Raw genomic sequence first — 17,416 nt, 5'->3', positions numbered from 1 at the left:
AGGCCAGCCATTCGTAAATTCGCGAACCATTCATTACTCCCAACTTCCCAAAGTCCATGCACAGTAGGAACCTAATCTTGGTACAACTTTCTCATTCATACACTTTTTTTACGTCATTTACTGCCCAGGTTCTTATTCAGTAACTTTACACCAACATCTAATTTACTTTCTGTCTTTTCGCATCACACGATCCATAAATATATCAAACAGCCATGGAGACACGAAACAACTCTGTCTTAGACTCACTTTTACTTCACGCATGTGACTCGACCAATTACAAATTCCAAAAAGCTGTGTTCCCACTTTAAAACTGAATCTCTCTCTCTCTCTCAAAAAAAAAAAAAAAAAAAAATCCATTACCATACATTCTCGACACCCTCCATATTGCATTTTTTACTGATTCGATTAGAAACTTTTTCCAAGCCGTACATACCATTTAGAGCTTATCCTCTTTAACTTTTAAACTTCTTACATAACTTAAAACAAACATTTTACATACTCACCCCCTCCCATTTCTTGAAACACACTAAACTAAAGATGAAACTGGTCAGGATTTATATTGTGTGCTTCACTTTTTCCGGTGGTAACATCTGCATTTATACATCGCGTGTCCTGGTAATTCCAAAATTTAATATATAGTGTATGTGTGTGTGCATGTATATGTAATTATGTATATATATATATATATATATATATATATATATATATATATATATATATATATATATATATATATATATATATATATATATATATATATATATATAATTAATATAAAAAATTTGTGTGTGTAAATAAAGACAAACTCTTCAATTGTGTTGGATTCCAGGTATATATTTTTTCCTTTGTAATCCCCATCTGTCATTTATATGAGCTTTCTTTGTAAACTTATTTTCATATTTCTTCAGTTTGCTAAATAAAGGACGATAAGTCGAAAAGCCTCTCAGCATTCCATTGTTTCTCTTTCCTTCGTGGATTTTGTCTTTATTTTTATTTTTATATTCATCACGTTCTATATTGTCATGATTCAGTTATACACACACACTCACACACACACACACACACACATATATATATATATATATATATATATATATATATATATATATATATATATATATATATATATATATATATAATAGCAGTATCCATTCTGCTTATTGAAACGATTAATATCTGGGTCGACAAATTTAAGCATTGAATTTGCAAGCACGCAATTTACATACTTATATTGACATTCCCTGTCGATTTCTTGGGATTTATGGTGGGAGTTACTCATGTTCAGATAGTTTCAGAGAATTTTCAGTATTTCCGGGTCAGTGCCCTTATCAATGACGAAGCAGTAAAATAAGTGTATCGAATAATAATATATAAAACTAGTTATTGTTTATATAGCATGGACTTTATTGTGTTGCAGGTTGTAGGTTATAACCTTACAATATGGGTCTGGGCTTTGTATACCGATTTTTATTGCGTTCAGTGTTCTCGCACTGCGTCTTATTTGCAAATTACTGGTTGGCTTCTGTGTTTTGGGTTTTGTCAATATGGCGGTCACGAAAGGTTTCTAACTTCGGCTGGATCCCGTGAGTAATATTTCATACCACTTTAACGTGTTTTCTGGATTGTGTGATGAGAAATTTATAGTTGTGTTGGTGCCTCCATTTTCGTGCATGGCCGTTTCTCATTGCTTTTACTTATATAGACACTTTTAACTGTACAAATTTAAGCATTAAGGCCCTTGAATCCCGAGAATATTAACACTTATGTTTCTTGCTAATGTATTCGCCATTAAGTTCCACCTTTCGACCCACTGCAGCCAAGTTCACTGTCTAGGGAAACAGTTGCACGATAGATTTTTTTTTTTTTTTTTTTGAAGATACACGGCTGAGCCAGTAAGGTCAAACCTATACTCATGATAATTTGGTATCTGAAGACACCCAGAAATACTTTCTAAAGAACGGTAAATTCTATCTCTCAGAGTTACTATATTGATTCTGTGGAGATCAGTATAAATAAGATCGGTACCAGAAACCCTCAAGTAACTTACAAATAAAACTCAGTTTAAGGAAATGAATGTACATGCGTATTGTGTATAAATTCCTAGTTTATAAATACACTATATATATGTATGTATATATATAATATATATATATATATATATATATATATATATATGTGTATATGTGTATTCAATAACAGGACCTCAGTTAACCAGTGTGAGGGTCTTTTTTATCAATTGTGTGTGTATATGTATGTACATATATATATTAATGCACAGAATAATCGAGCAAGCAATAAAGTTTAATATATATATATATATATATATATATATATATATATATATATATATATATATATATATATATATATATATATATATATATATATATATATGTACACGTGCATACACACTCATCTATATCCACGTAGATATATTTTTTAATAATCTTGAAGCATGTATAGATACATGCATCCGTAGTCGACCATGTCTTTGGACAAAAAAGGAAAAAAACAGACCCGAGGGATTTTGTTTTGAAACCACTGTGATCGTTTCTCTTGTTTATGTGTCGCCGAGATAAGCGGATAAGAAATTGGACGATTGATATACATTTTGGTAGTGTTGTTACTACTATACCCGAGCTGCGTAAGGTTTATTTGCATATTTATTCCTTGCTGGATATTCAATTTATTTGCTCTTCATAACATGTTCGTTTATTTGAAAATTTTAAACGGTGTATGTCATTGGGATTATAAAAGAAAATTTTATATTTCTATATCGTGCATTATATTTTTCTACGTTGTTTATTACTTTGTATAGCTTAAAGGTGGGAATTTTTACGGTTTGTAAGGCCAGGCGTTGGAATGAAAATGTAAGTTTTAATTGTCAGTGACTTAAAAGTTTCTCTAGTTGGAAGTAGCCAGGAACTTACGCTGCTTTCCTTTTGAGAAAGTGTTCCGTCTTGCGAGGATAGTATCAGCCTAACCTGAGCGCATAGATAGCTCTTCGTTGGGGGAATCGGTAGAGCTGTGGACTAGCACTCGCTAGGCCCGAGTTCGAGTCTTCGGCCGGCTGATGAAGAGTAGAGGAATTTATATCTGGTGATAGAAATTCATTTCTCGCTATTATGTGGTTCGGATTCCACAATAAGCTGTAGGTCCCGTTGCTAGGTAACCAATTGGTTCTTAGCCGCGTAAAATAAGTCTAATCCTTCGGGCCAGGCCTAGGAGAGCTGTTAATCAGCGCAGTGGTCTGGTAAAACTAACTTTTATTCTAAGTAGATATTAATTTCAAGACTGGAATGGTATTTATCGTTTTGTTTTTGAACACCCTGCCAGTAAAATAACACTGACAGTATAATCTTCAGTTGTATGGCTGTTCATCTGTGTGCACGGCGTCATTGACCCTGGTATTTGCGACGGTTTGCATATAGGTTATGTACCTGTCAGCGCGCGCATGTGCAGAATACGAACACGATGAAAGTAAGTCTGATATTGTAATCTCGTCGCCAAAGATAATCTTGCCGATTGTGCTTTAAAATAGCTCTCTCTCTCTCTCTCTCTCTCTCTCTCTCTCTCTCTCTCTCTCTCTAGTATTATGTTACGCAGACTGTAGTTGTCTGACACCCTTCCATTCACAGGAGCGTAGCGCTTGAAACCTTTTATATGCGTTACGCTAGCGAGCAAAGGGTGAAAAAATGCCATTCAGTTTCCTCTCAGAATTCATGTTGGGTAAATGTGATAGCTCTCTCTCTCTCTCTCTCTCTCTCTCTCTCTCTCTCTCTCTCTCTCTCTCTCTCTCTCTCTCTCTCTCTCAGAGCGTCAAGTTGCAGTTTCTTGGAACACGACCATAAATGTTTTATATTAAGTAAAGAATTCATAATCCAACCGTTTAAGGGGTATTCTGGTTTACTTCAGGGATTCTAACAAAGACGTTATTTTTAGTTATTTCTTCTATTATGTGGAATAGTTATGTTATTAATTTTTATTGGGGCTAATCGGAAAAAAAAAAATTTTTAGAAGAGATTGTAATTTAGCATGACTGCCAAAGTCAAGACTCGCAATAACAAGAAGGGTCTTGCCGTTCTCCTCTTGGGATGATGACACAGTGGCACAAAATATGTAAAGTTAAATGATTCATGGAATGCAGGCTGTAGTTAGGAGTATTAAGTGTTTTTGTTTGAATTTTTTTTTTATTGTGGATTTTCCTCATCTCGTGCTTAATGTGCAAGAATTACAATATTAGCTTTGTGTTTACGATTGTATTTACCACTGAAATCCTAATATCAGCTTTGTGTTTACTGTTGTTTACCACTGAAATCCTAATATTAGCTTTGTGTTTACTGTTTTTTACCAGTGAAATCCTAATATTAGCTTTGTGTTTACTGTTGTTTACCACTGAAATCCTAATATTAGCTTTGTGTTTCCTGTTTTTTTACCACTGAAATCCTATTATTAGCTTTGTGTTTACTGTTGTTTACCACTGAAATCTTAAAATTAGCTTTGTGTTTACTGTTGTTTACTACTGAAATGCTAACATTAGTTTTGTCTTTACGATTATGTTTATCTCTGAAATCCTAATATTAGCTCTGTGTTTACAGTTGTTTAACACTAAAATCCTAATATTATCTTTGTGTTTACAATTATATTTACTTCAGAAATCCTGATATTAGCTTTGTGTTTACTATTATAATTACCACTGAAATCCTAGTATTAGCTTTGTGTTTACTATTATATTTACAACTGAAATCCTATTTTCTGTAAAGGCTGCACAAGGAGCTAATGACCAGAATAATAATAATAATAATAATAATAATAATAATAATAATAATAATAATAATAATAGCTACATCTCAAGTCTAATAATGATAATTACAACACCAACGACTTTCGTAGAGGGGTAGTGTTGTCAGTGCACCTTACACGATGCACTGTAGTCATTACTTAAGGCTCTTTGAAGCTTCCCTTCGGCCCTTGCTGGAACCTCATTCATTCCTTTTGCTGTACCTCTGTTCATAATCTCTTTCTTCCATCTTACTTTCCTTCCTCTCCTAACAGTTATTTCACAGTGCAACTGCGAGGCTTTCCTCCTGTTATACCTACAAACCTTTTTACTAAGTTTCTCTTTCAGCGCCGAATGACCTCGTAGGTCCCAGCTCTTGGCCTTTGGCTTGTATTTTTTTATTCCAATTCCAGCACCAACGACAACCCCTTGGAGTAGTAATAATAATAATAATAATAATAATAATAATAATAATAATAATAATAATAATAATGACATCCTGAATGCAGTAATGGAAAGCACAACAACAACAACAACAACAACAACAACAACTCCCCGGAGTTATTGAGACATCTAAGGTGTTTCCTCCTCCCGATACCAAACTCGTTTGAAATAAGATAGGTCATTACTTTCCACAGCTCAGCATTTAACCTTGGGCTTGGTGGTTTTGGACGTGCAAGCGAGGAATACCATGGAGATCGTGTTCATGCAAAGCGAAATGATCTCCAGGAGTACCTCTGTACTGATGCGTTTCGTCGTGAATGTTTTTAAGGAGAATGCGTGACTAGGTATTTGATGGCTTCGAGAATGGAGTGGTTTTTGAGCTGAGAGAGAGAGAGAGAGAGAATGACGATGAAGATCGTCAGAACGCCCATTTGATATTTATTGTAATTGCCGAAATATTTTATTTGAACTGTGGTGAATTGAAGCAAATCTCTCTAATTGCTGAAATATTTAATTTGCACCCAGGTGAAACTCTCTCTCTCTCTCTCTCTCTCTCTCTCTCTCTCTCTCTCTCTCTCTCTCTCTCTCTCTCATACCAACGTTTCTAAACTTTCTCTGACCTGCTACCCTTCTAGTAAGGGCCGATGGGATTCACATGACGCAGCAGAGTAATGCATTTTGGGAGGTTCGTTTAATCGTGAAAGTTGAGAAGAAAAGTTTTCTGTAAGTATAATTTCTCCCACGACAAGATTCGTGGTTCCAACCGGAGTTTTCCTTGTCCTTGATTATTCAGTTAATGGAATTTGTATGATATGATTTTTCAAAATTATTTTGAGTTGCTCTGTCTTGGGTTTAATATGTGTATTAAGATTGTATGGCAGTATGTAGTTGGTGGAATTTGTATATGATTTTTTTAAAAATTTAATTGAACGTTGTCCTTGGTTTAATTGTATCATTAGATTGTATGATAGTTGTGGTGAACTCATTTCTTTGTTCGGGATTTCTGGTATAAGTAATTATAAGTCTTTATCGGTGCATGTTGAATTGACATTTTTCTGTGAAACTCGTCGTTGTAACATGTTGCATTAATTTTGTTCTGCGAGACTCATCATTATAACATGTTGCCTTAACATTTTTCTGTGAAACTTGTCTCTGTTACATTTTAGATTATTTATTTTATTTTAGAATGATTTCCCTTGACGTCTTTGAGGTGGCAAGAAGCGTATTCGTCTGCTTTCACCTTTTAACACACTCCTGCAATTAAGTTCATTTCTTCGTGGCATTTGAGCGTTGAAAGTATCGCCCCAGGGCACGCTTGCCCTTCTCTTCGTGAGCTGAAACTGGGTTGTTGTGCCTCTGGAATACCCGAGGGCATGTCAGGTCTCGCTAACATAAAATAGCCAAAGGTTTGGGTCGTAATTGCCAAGTGAACGCAGCAGCCTCTACGTACGCAGTCCCACATGTGGCGTTATTGTTACGTAAGAGACGGTGGCACTGGGTCTTGTTGTCATATCACGAGCAGCTCAGAAAAAGAGCTAAATTTGCTTGCCACATTCTATATGAATACGGGTCGCGTGCATCCTGTCAGGTTGATGAATCAGGTTGATATTCTCAGATGCATTGTATACGTAGTGCCTTCTCAGGGGTGGTTGGGGGTGTTAGTCATTTCGGACGAATAATTAATTCTGAATTCTCCAAGTCGCATAATTTTTACTTCTCCAAGAGCTACCATATAGATCAGGCCTACACTAGTAACTTCATAAGTTATGCTCAGAGTTTGACAAATTTATATTTTAGCTTGTGTTTTGTTATCGTAAACATAAACAGCGGAAATAACACACGGAAAGATTGTAGTCACATTTTCGTTGTTGATGTCCCGCGAAGAGAGAGAGAGAGTGTGAGAGAGCGAATGAGTCAATTGGCATCTTCTCAAGCCGATGGTTTATAAACATTGGACGCTTTCGCTGGTGGTGCACCTGCCAACGCTGTTGCGTCATTTCTTGGGATGTTCTCCCCGTGTATTTTTGTTGTTGTTGTTGTTGTTGTTGATGTTTCGACTGGAATGTTATGGTAAACAGAAAACAAGTGTGGTATGTTTTATTTTTGTTTAAAGACAAAGGTTATGAGATTGTTTTGTCTAGAGTGTTTTGACAAACAAATAAAAAACTCGCTTTTGTTTTCGTTTGCATTTTATCGCAGACGCATTAGGTATTGTACTCCATTCTGATTTTGTATTTTTTCACCAGTTCACCTCTCGCTTCTTTTACAGTATTAACTCTGGCGGTCATACCGAAGGTATTGACAACTTGAATCAATATCGAATTCAGTTATAATCCATGTTTTTAATCCCGTCTTCCATGTCACTCTTGAAAGGACCCTTTTTTTCCATGATGAACACTATCATCTGTGTTCTTTAAGAGCCCCTTTCCTTCCTCACAAAGGCAATGTTAGTCGCGTGTACTTTTTCCCTTGTCTCCCTCCTTTTTAGATGGCAGTCAGTCGGTGTTTTAGTCCAAGACGCGACGAGTAGCCGAGGTTGTGTTATGATTCAGTTGACTTCCTTTGAAACAGCTGGGCATTCGTTACCCAAGATAAGACCATAGATGCTTAATCGGCTGGGCCCGGGTGTTCGCGACGTAAATATTCCTTTAAAATAGATATTGCGCAGTTAAGGACTTCGCCGTTTATTCCCCCGCGGCGTCACCCAGTTGGCTTTAAGAAAATGTTAAACTGACTTGAAGAGTGACCTGCTTACTGCGAATGAAGACGGTGCTTCTGAAGATGCAACTTGTAGCACTAGCCTCCCGGTAAGTGTCGTCCCCCTTACTGCGTGGCTCTGAGGGTCGAATGATATTTGTGTGTGTTGCAGTATTCTTGAATCCCGTCAGGTTTAGTGCGTGTATCTCCCGAAACACGTTTTTCTGGTTCATTCGTCAAGTCCCTGAAACTTCAGTCATGTTTTTCCAAGATGAACCCGTGCTGTGCCGGGAACTAAATGCGTAGATGTTGTGCATACGTGAAGGATGGAGAGAGAGAGAGAGAGAGAGAGAGAGAGAGAGAGAGAGAGAGAGAGAGAGAGAGAGAGAGAGAGATGGTGATGTATGTAAAAAAGTTGAGCTAGCATTATGTATGGCATTATTAACATTCGCAGATGATGTTTAAATACAGGTTCTAAGAGAGAGAGAGAGAGACATTGTTAACATTCGGAGATGATGTTAACACATACAAGTTCTGAGAGAGAGAGAGAGAATGTAAAAAATTAAGCTAACGTTATAATGGCATTGTTAACATTCGTATGTGATACAAGTTCTGAGAGAGAGAGAGAGAGAGAGAGAGAGAGAGAGAGAGAGAGAGAGAGAGAGAGAGATCCAATTTCTCGTCATAAAAGAATCGATTTAATTACGTATATTGACCCGGTAAAAAAGAATATACATATATGTTTACATTTGATCAGTGTTCCTTGCCACTTGTCAATGTTTATCTATCACGAAGCTGTGTAATTTCAGTGAATCATTTTCAGTGTAGGCTAAGCGGGTGCATCTCGTGTTTTCATGATGTGCGGTTTTGTGGTCGAGCGTGAGCGAGCATACAAGAGGTAGTAGTCCTATTAAATTTAATGTCATTGTGGACGGAACGAGTTAAGAAATCCACCGTTGTTTTAGTGGGTATTACTGCCCTGGTACTCTTAGGATATTAACGCACACTCTTGTTTTAAAAGAGTATTTATGCCTCTTTAGTTTAGGGGTATTAATGGTCTGATGCTGGTAATTCTGGGATTTTAATACTGTTAGTGGAGAACCAAATCCACAGTTATGTGTGGATACAAATAAATAAATCTATACAGAAAGCTTTCGGAAATCTGTTCGATTCCCCTTTTCCTTAAAGCTTTCTGTATAGAATTATTTTCAGATATATTACCATACATAACTGTGGATTTGTTCCTCCATTTCAAGACTCATGCTACTATGAGTATTTTATAAATACTGTTCATGGGTATTAATTCTTAGGTATTCAACGGGTATTCGTGCGCACTTGGTTTAAGAATAATCACTCCTTTTGGTTAGCGGTGCCATAGTATTAATGCCTTATTGTTGTAAGTGTATTAATGCCCTGGTGTTCATTTAGCATTAATTACATACTGCGTCGAAGTGGTTGGCATTTAACCTTTTATACCCACCCATAGTATTCATGCTGCGCCATCCTTATCTTATCTCTTGCTCAACAGGAAATGTTCATGTGTGCTGTTTTTATTTATATATTAAATTTGAAAGGTTTGCCGGAGATATTAGTTAATTTGTGTTGTATACGTAAGCTGGTGTGTTTTAAGACTTCCGAATTCCTTAAATAGTTGGTAGTTAATCAAGATGTTCTTATCTCATATCACGTGGATTCTTGCTTTGGTGTCGGCATTGCTTGAAATTAATTATGACAGTTTGCCACTCTCTCTCTCTCTCTCTCTCTCTCTCTCTCTCTATCTCTCTCTCTCTCTCTCTCTCTCTATATATATATATATATATATATATATATATATATATATATATATATATATATATATATATATATATATATATATATATATACATATCTTATATATATATATATATATATATATATATATATATATATACATATACATATATACAGTATATATATATATATATATATATATATATATATATATATATATGGAAAATCTTACTTAATAGCTTATTTAAACGTATTTAAAATACTTATGTACACTTCTGATTTTGACGATTATCTCTTGTGCAATACCTGTGCGACAGATTCTTGGATATTTTATGAGAGCTCTTCATCAGCTGTCTTTTTGTTCTTATGGCTCTATTTATTTTATATATAATTACCGTATTGGATCTAAATACGTGCTGGGGGTCCCTTCTGATGCCAGACAGTCAAGAATTATGTCACGTTGGCAAGCCTTTTGCTTGCGACGGTGACTCATTTGCTGTTCGGCCTCATTACATATGTCAGTCAATTCCTGCCGTGAAAAGACTTAGCTTTGATGCCATTACCCACCCACAATCTCTCTCTCTCTCTCTCTCTCTCTCTCTCTCTCATCGAGATTTTCGTTTTACTGGTCTTGCAAGATAGAACCATCACACGCGCGCATGGTGCTTGCACGTGAGGTGGGCTTCTGCGCTTTTGTGTACCTACATGAAGGAGGAAAATTATAGTCATTTTAGTGGTCTGGGCTCATCCCACCCCCTGCTTTACAGAGAGAGAGAGAGAGAGAGAGAGAGAGAGAGAGAGAGAGAGAGAGAGAGAGAGAGAGAGAGAGAGGCAGGCTTTTTGTCGTGCCCCTTTTGTATGTTTTAGAGGGAAGGGGTTTTGGGGAGTCATTATCTTGTAACCTTTTGAATAGGTGTACTAAAGAAAATAATGATGTCCGCCGTTCAGTATTTTTTATATAAAATATATTGTAATATGCGTGCTGATGATATTCAGCTGTATCCTTTTTTGTATTATGTATTTATGTGCAGGCATGTGGATAAGTAAACATCCTCGTAAGGATGTGTACCTTTTAAGTATTTACAGACGACAACCCGAGGCGTTATCATTTCAGAAGTTGCATTGTCAGAAGTTTCTTTAGTTCTTTATTCTTCTGCTATTATAGTCGTAAAGATATACTCGTTATGCAACACTTTCTAACAGCACTGTTCCTACCTTGGTAAAGGCGAAGTCAGTAGGTTTAAAGTCTGTTGACTGTCCATTAGGGTTTTCAGCTAAGGATGTAAAGAAAGAAAGGATATTTAGTACATCCGTGAGGAGGGGCATTATCGAATAGAAGAAGAAACAAAAAAATTAGGCTATTTGTACGTGAAACTATGTATGGATAGTTAATTTTATAACTCACTGGTATTAATTCAAATTATTAGCCTTGCCAGGGAGTTGGCTCCAATTCAGAAGTATTTCCTTATGAGCGAAAACCATTTCTCTCCACCTTACCGGCATAAATACCCTCTTATCGCCCGTCCCTTAAATTTATAATTTCTGTGTCATTTCCAGGCAGGCAGACCCCATGTGACTATTATATTAAGAGAGAGAGAGGGAGAGAGAGGGTGTCCTGAATACTCAAGATTTGAGGCTAGAGAATTTACATTCTTTTTTTCGCTTTTGTCTTCCCCTCTTTTGTTTCGATTTAGCCGGTCTTGGTATTATCGTGTTCAGCTGTCTGTGAAATAATCCTCGAATCGTTCATGCTTCAGATTGTCTGTTGCTATTCTTTTATTGTATCCACTATTCTGATTTATTTTTTCCACGAAAAGATGATATTCCCCTGTTACTGATTCAACTCTTTTGATGTGACGTTGCTTTTAGTATTAATATTCCCCAGTTACTAATTCTACTTTTTTTTTATGTGACGTTGCTTTTAGTATTCCCGTTCCGTTCAAACTGCAACATTTCGTCAGAGAGAGAGAGAGAGAGAGAGAGAGAGAGAGAGAGAGAGAGAGAGAGAACCTCCTTTGGTGGTTCCCAGACAGTGTGCTGACTGATTATTAGGTTGTCACTACAGTGCAGACCGAAACTTCGATCCACCAGCATTGAACATTTTATTACTTAATACATTTTATTGCTTGATATCTTATGTCTTAATAGCATTGCATTACTTTATATTTTATGTCTTAAGAGCATTTTATTACTCATGTCTTAAGAGCATTTTATTACTCATCTTATGTCTTAAGAGCATTTTATTACTCATCTTATGTCTTAAGAGCATTTTATTACTCATCTTATGTCTTAAGAGCATTTTATTACTCATCTTATGTCTTCAGAGCATTTTATTGCTTAATATCTTGTGTCTGAAGAGCATTTTATTACTTAATATCTCGTAAGTCTTAACGCACGCTTGGAGGACCCTCTTCCTAAAAGCATCGTGTGTCGTATATTGATTGTGTGTGCTCTTGTATTTTGTGTCAGATTGCCATTGTTTTCTCTTCTCGAGGGACTATTGTGTGTATCGAAAGGATTTCCAGCCTCTTCCCTTAAGGGCACTGAATATGGCTTCAAATGCTGTCGGGTTTTCTTTTGTATTTTATAGAAGAACCTGCATTGGTGCTCTTGGAATGTTTTATTATTTCGTCCGTGTAGATGTTTATTTGATCAACCCAGTACGCGGGTAGTGCTGTCAGTGCACCTCACTTGGTGCACTGTAGACATTATTTAACGGTCTTTGCAGCGTCCCTTCGGCCTCTAGCTGCAACCTCTCTCATTTCTTGTACTGTAACTCCTTTCATATTCTCTTTCTTCCATCAGACTTTCCACCCTCTCAAAAAATTGTTTCCTAATGCAACTGCGAGGTTTTCCTCCTGTTACACCTTTCAAACCTTGTCACTGACTGTCCATTTCCCGTTCAGCGCTGAATGACCTCATAGGTCCCAGCGCTTGGCCTTTGGCCCAAATCCTATATTCTATTCTATTCTTCATTTGATCAAAAACTTGTGGCAGGGGAATTTAGCACTTTATCAGATCTCTTTGGTATGCAGAAGATCCTCCAGTTGATTGATACTTACAAGAGGCCTGTCATTTACTGTGCCGTTCCCCTGATGAATCTTATCCTGTGACCTTATCTTGCATTCTGTTCAGGTTCATTGTGTTTTATGCCTTATGCCATTAGTCTTTATGTCTTTAGTCTTTTGCGCATCGGGGATTTCAAAGCGTCTGTTTTCACTGGTGATGATTATTCTTTCGCGTGATGACCCCCTACCCACCCCCCACCCTCTCTCTCTCTCTCTCTCTCTCTCTCTCTCTCTCTCTCTCTCTCTTAGGGGGTCTTGATGCTGGGTCGTTGGGAGGCTTTTGTTTACAGTTGGAGATAATGATTTCGGCACACAACATAGCAGGCTATGGAAGTATCTGGTAATTCCAAAACGTAGCAGGTAATATACCCCGTATTTACCGGTTCTTGTTGATTCTGCCACTGTAAGAAACGTGACAAAAAGCTAAGTAACATAACGACAGTTATTTTAATTAAGTAATGATGTTAAAAACATTTTGGGGTTGCCAGATGTACCCCAAGAATCATTGTCTTCAGGATTGTTTATGATAGTTGAAGCAATACTACTTGAACAATAGCTGTGGAAGTTGAATTAATTTTGTAGAAAGCTTGTTACTGAAATTAATTTTGTAGAAAGCTTGTTACTGAAATTAATTTGTAATATTAAAAATTTCCTTTACAAATAGCGTACCTAATTAAAGCACTACCATGAGGAGTAACTTGAATTAGTGGAGGATTTCCAAGAATAGTTTAAGATTAGAAAAACTACAGTTAGGATTAATCTGCAATATTAGAAAACATGTTAAAAATGCAGCCATTTCGATAGAAATGTTCATATAAGTCTTGCACTTTGAACGTTTTTCTGTTTTATTAGCTGACCATTAGAATTAACTTGAATTAGTTGGTGACTGGCTGTCAGTATTAACCTCACGTTTGATTTGGGCTAAGAAGGAAGTTGCCCAAAAGGAGAGAATCAGACATGATCACTTGCATCCTGCTAGTTCTCCTGAATGATATTCACGCATCCGAAATAAGGATAACGCTAGATGTGCCAAGACCCTGTCGTCAATTCCGTTCATAAGTGGGGTAATGCCGTCGGTGCACCTAATGCGGTGCACTGTAGGTCTTACTAAAGGTTCTTTGCAGCATCCTTTCGGCCCCTAGCTGCAACCCCTTTCATTCCTCCTACTGCACCTCCGTTCGTATTCTCTTTCTTCCATCTACTTTGCATCCTCTCCTAACAATTGTTTCATAGTGCAATTGCGAGGTTTTCTTCCTGTTACACCTTTCAAACCTTTTTACTGTCAGTTTCCGTTTCAACGCTGAATAACCTCATAGGTGCCAGCGCTTGGTCTTTGGCCTAAATTCTATATTCTGTTTTCTAAATGGATGGTGGGGAAATATAACAGCTCGGAGGTGTCTCGTTTTGTATTGAATTTCATGAGGGATCGTTTAGATCCATTTCCTGAAACGTATGTGGACAGCGAAGACAAGTTAGAATTGTATCAAGTTATGGTTAAGAAAAGGCTTTTGTATAAAGCCCAGTTTAAGTGAATAGATGTAAAACAAGAGCTTTCGACCTTCACTAAGGTTTTTTATTACCGTATCAAGTTACCCATCATCATTATCATCGTCCCCGTAGCGGGTTAGTGCCGTCAGTGCACCTCACGCGCGGTGCACTATAGGTCTTTGCATCGTCCCTTCGGCCCCTATAGCTGCAACCCCTTTCATTCCATTTACTGTGCCTCTGTTCATATTCTCTCTCTTCCATGTTACTTTCTACCCTCTTCTAAGAATTATTTCATAGCGCAACTGCGAGATTTTCATCCTGTTACACATTTCTAATCTTTCTCAATTTTCCTTTCAACGCTGAATGACCTCATAGGTCCCAGCGATTGTTCTTCGGCCTAACTTGTATATTCTATTCTGTCTGTCATCGTCTCCAGCGATGCAGAATGTTAGCCTCTGTGAAATTACATCATTCATAATTTCTTGAGCCTTACCTTTCTCTAATCTCCGCTCATCTCCAACCTCCCTTCTAGTTCTCTTAGACATTGTGCGAAGGACATGTCCAAGATATCTCCATCTCCCTTTCATCATTATCTCGTCTATGTAAGGAACTTCCGTGGTATTCCTTATGTCAGTTTTTCTAGATCTGTCCTGCCACTTGACTCCGTAAAGCTTTATTTTTAATTCATTAAAATCTGTTATTCATATCTGAATAGCAAAATAGATTGTACTGTAAGTGTGGATAAACTACTTTTATTTCCAGATCTTAGTCAACCAGTCCTTTGTTTCATTCGTCTGTTGGTCTTTCACCAAACTCCCATTCGAGAGAACCTGTACTGCATATCATTGTTCCTAGATATTTTAAAGATTCAACTTCATTAATCCTTCTCCCTCTGATGTTATCTTGTTCTTTTGTGCATACTCGGTCTTCATTGCTTCTGTTTTTCGTAGATTTCAAACTGCTGATCTTCCTTGTATCCTTTGCTCAGTCATCAATGTCCGAAGGTCTCACGGATTTATCTGCGTCGCTTATAGTTTTCTGTAAAAGAAAACTATTGTGCCGGCTTTGTCTGTCCGTCCGCACTTTTTTCTGTCCGCCCTCAGATCTTAAAAACTAGAGACTAGAGGGCTGTAAATTAGAATGTTGATCATCCACCCTCCAATCATCAAACACCAAATTGCAGCTCTCTAGCCTCAGTAGTTTTATTTTATTTAAGGTTAAAGTTAGCATAATCGTGCTTCTGGCAACGATATAGGCCAGGCCACCACCGGCCATGGTTCAAGTTTCATGGACCGTGGCTCATACAGCATTATATCGAGACCACCGAAAGATAGATCTATTTTCGGTGGCCTTGATTATACGCTGTAGAGGATGAACAGAAAAACCTTCGGCGCATTATTTTACTTGTTTAGTATTATTTCCAATTCTCTGACTTGCTCTTTTTGTGGTGGGACCAGATAACAAAGTCAAGCATTGATCTTTGTAATCTTTCTCATTGTACATTTAATCTTTGAGTTGCGAACAGTATTTTCTTCACACTTTGTTCTCCCACTGATTGATCTTTGCCACTTGTCCTAATCAATCGGCTCTCTCTCTCTCTCTCTCTCTCTCTCTCTCTCTCTCTCTCTCTCTCTCTCTCTCTCTCTCTTGCCTCTCCTTGCCACCGATCTCTAATCTAGCCATCATGGTGTTTATCACCTCATATTTAATTCGTGCTTAAGCCACGAAAACGCAGCATTGCAGCTGCATTGGCCCTTGCAATCTTGCTGCCTTTTGGGACGATATATCAATATTTGAATGCAACCTTTTGATAGCATGTGGGTTGATCTATTCTAGGGGATTGATAGGATGCTGAGTGTGGCTCTCTTTGTGTTTGTTTGACTCGAATTACGTGCATCAGTGTGTTTTTGTATTTTTTGCTTGCACACGCATGCGTATGCTTCAATCTTTTTATATCTTTATTTCACCTTGCTTTAGCCGTTATGCTTGATAGTGTTTTGTGCATGCATGCATAGTGTACTTTTGTAAACGTGCTCATGTGCACAGTTTTTTTTTTCTTTCTTTTACTTTGTTGTCACAACTTTTCCCCATCCAGTTTATGTTGCATCATTCATGTTTTTTTTATTTAGCTCTCGCTGGCTTTCATGTGGGAATGATGTCATGAACGCCCACGCCCACCAATTTCGTACTGTTAAAGGTCTTTTATGTATAACGATTCGCTCAGGGATTGTTAGTTAATCATTCCATTTAGAAATGTTCAAAGGACATTCCAATTTAGCTTTCCCTTATTATCGTGGACGATGTAAAGGTGTTTGGCTCTTCAGTGTGTGGGTGGATTTAACCACAGGTTATTGAAGGTTTGCGATGTCCAGTTAGATTTTGATGTCGCCTATACATCTGGATGAAAATTTGCCCCGTTTATTATCAACAGCTCATTATTTAAGTGTAATGACATTGACAAAACCACAAGTTCGAAGATAAGAATTTTGGTATAATTCACAAACTCTCTTCGAGTCATCTCTTCTCGTCGACGTCTAGTTGGTGAAGTCATGTCTGGAAAGTTTTCGTGAACTACACTCTTTTCTTCTAACTTGGGATTTTCAATCTTTCATTTGCACCTGAGATATATCGAGACAGATGTCTTTCATTTTACTTTTAACACCACTTCATGATGTCCTCTTAACTCTTTAAAAAAAATAATTGCATAAGTACAAATCAGAATTTTGGTACGTATATCAGTGGCACCTAATGACCCTGAGAAGACTGTCTGTAACCTTTCTGGCGCACAAACTTAAAAAATCATGCAAATCATTCACAGTAGACTGTTGTAAGCATGCCCTTGATCCAAAAGGTCTTGAACTGCAGGGAAGCTTAGTAATGTTGCTTCTAGGCGAGTGATGCATGGACATTAGTAATGATGACCTGTCTGGTCATAGATCAGAAATCTCTTTGCTGTTGTGCTTTGCTAATTGAGTGTAGTCACCAGGAGAAAATGACTTAGGCAGCTTATGTCGGCTTGTAACGTGGGGTTTAATTAGCAAGTAAAGGTAGAAGGTATTCCTATAAAAAGAAAAATACCTAATTAAATTACAAAATCTGACTGACGAATGGTAGTATATACAATCTGATTGATTAATTTTTTGGGGATATACTGATACCGATTCAGCCG

General features: G+C 37.2%; 1 protein-coding gene across 3 annotated transcripts in view; it reads left to right on the top strand.

Annotated features, from left to right (window-relative positions):
* LOC136838718 (reticulophagy regulator 3) overlaps positions 1 to 17,416 on the top strand; it is a 119,626-nt gene that overhangs the window by 24,281 nt on the left and 77,929 nt on the right. The window contains exon 1 of one of the 3 annotated variants that reach the window (XM_067104146.1): positions 7,764 to 8,031. The exons of the other annotated variants lie outside the window; for them this stretch is intronic. Coding sequence (XP_066960247.1) covers positions 7,985 to 8,031 — 47 coding nt within the window. The 5' untranslated portion in view covers positions 7,764 to 7,984. Of the gene's footprint in view, positions 1 to 7,763; positions 8,032 to 17,416 lie in introns of those variants that run through there. 3 annotated transcript variants of the gene reach the window in all.

This window comes from Macrobrachium rosenbergii, chromosome 5, assembly GCF_040412425.1.
Source record: "Macrobrachium rosenbergii isolate ZJJX-2024 chromosome 5, ASM4041242v1, whole genome shotgun sequence".
NCBI classification, from domain to species: domain Eukaryota; kingdom Metazoa; phylum Arthropoda; class Malacostraca; order Decapoda; family Palaemonidae; genus Macrobrachium; species Macrobrachium rosenbergii.
Note: the sequence above shows the minus strand (reverse complement) of the source record. Positions and strands in the feature narration are given on the sequence as shown.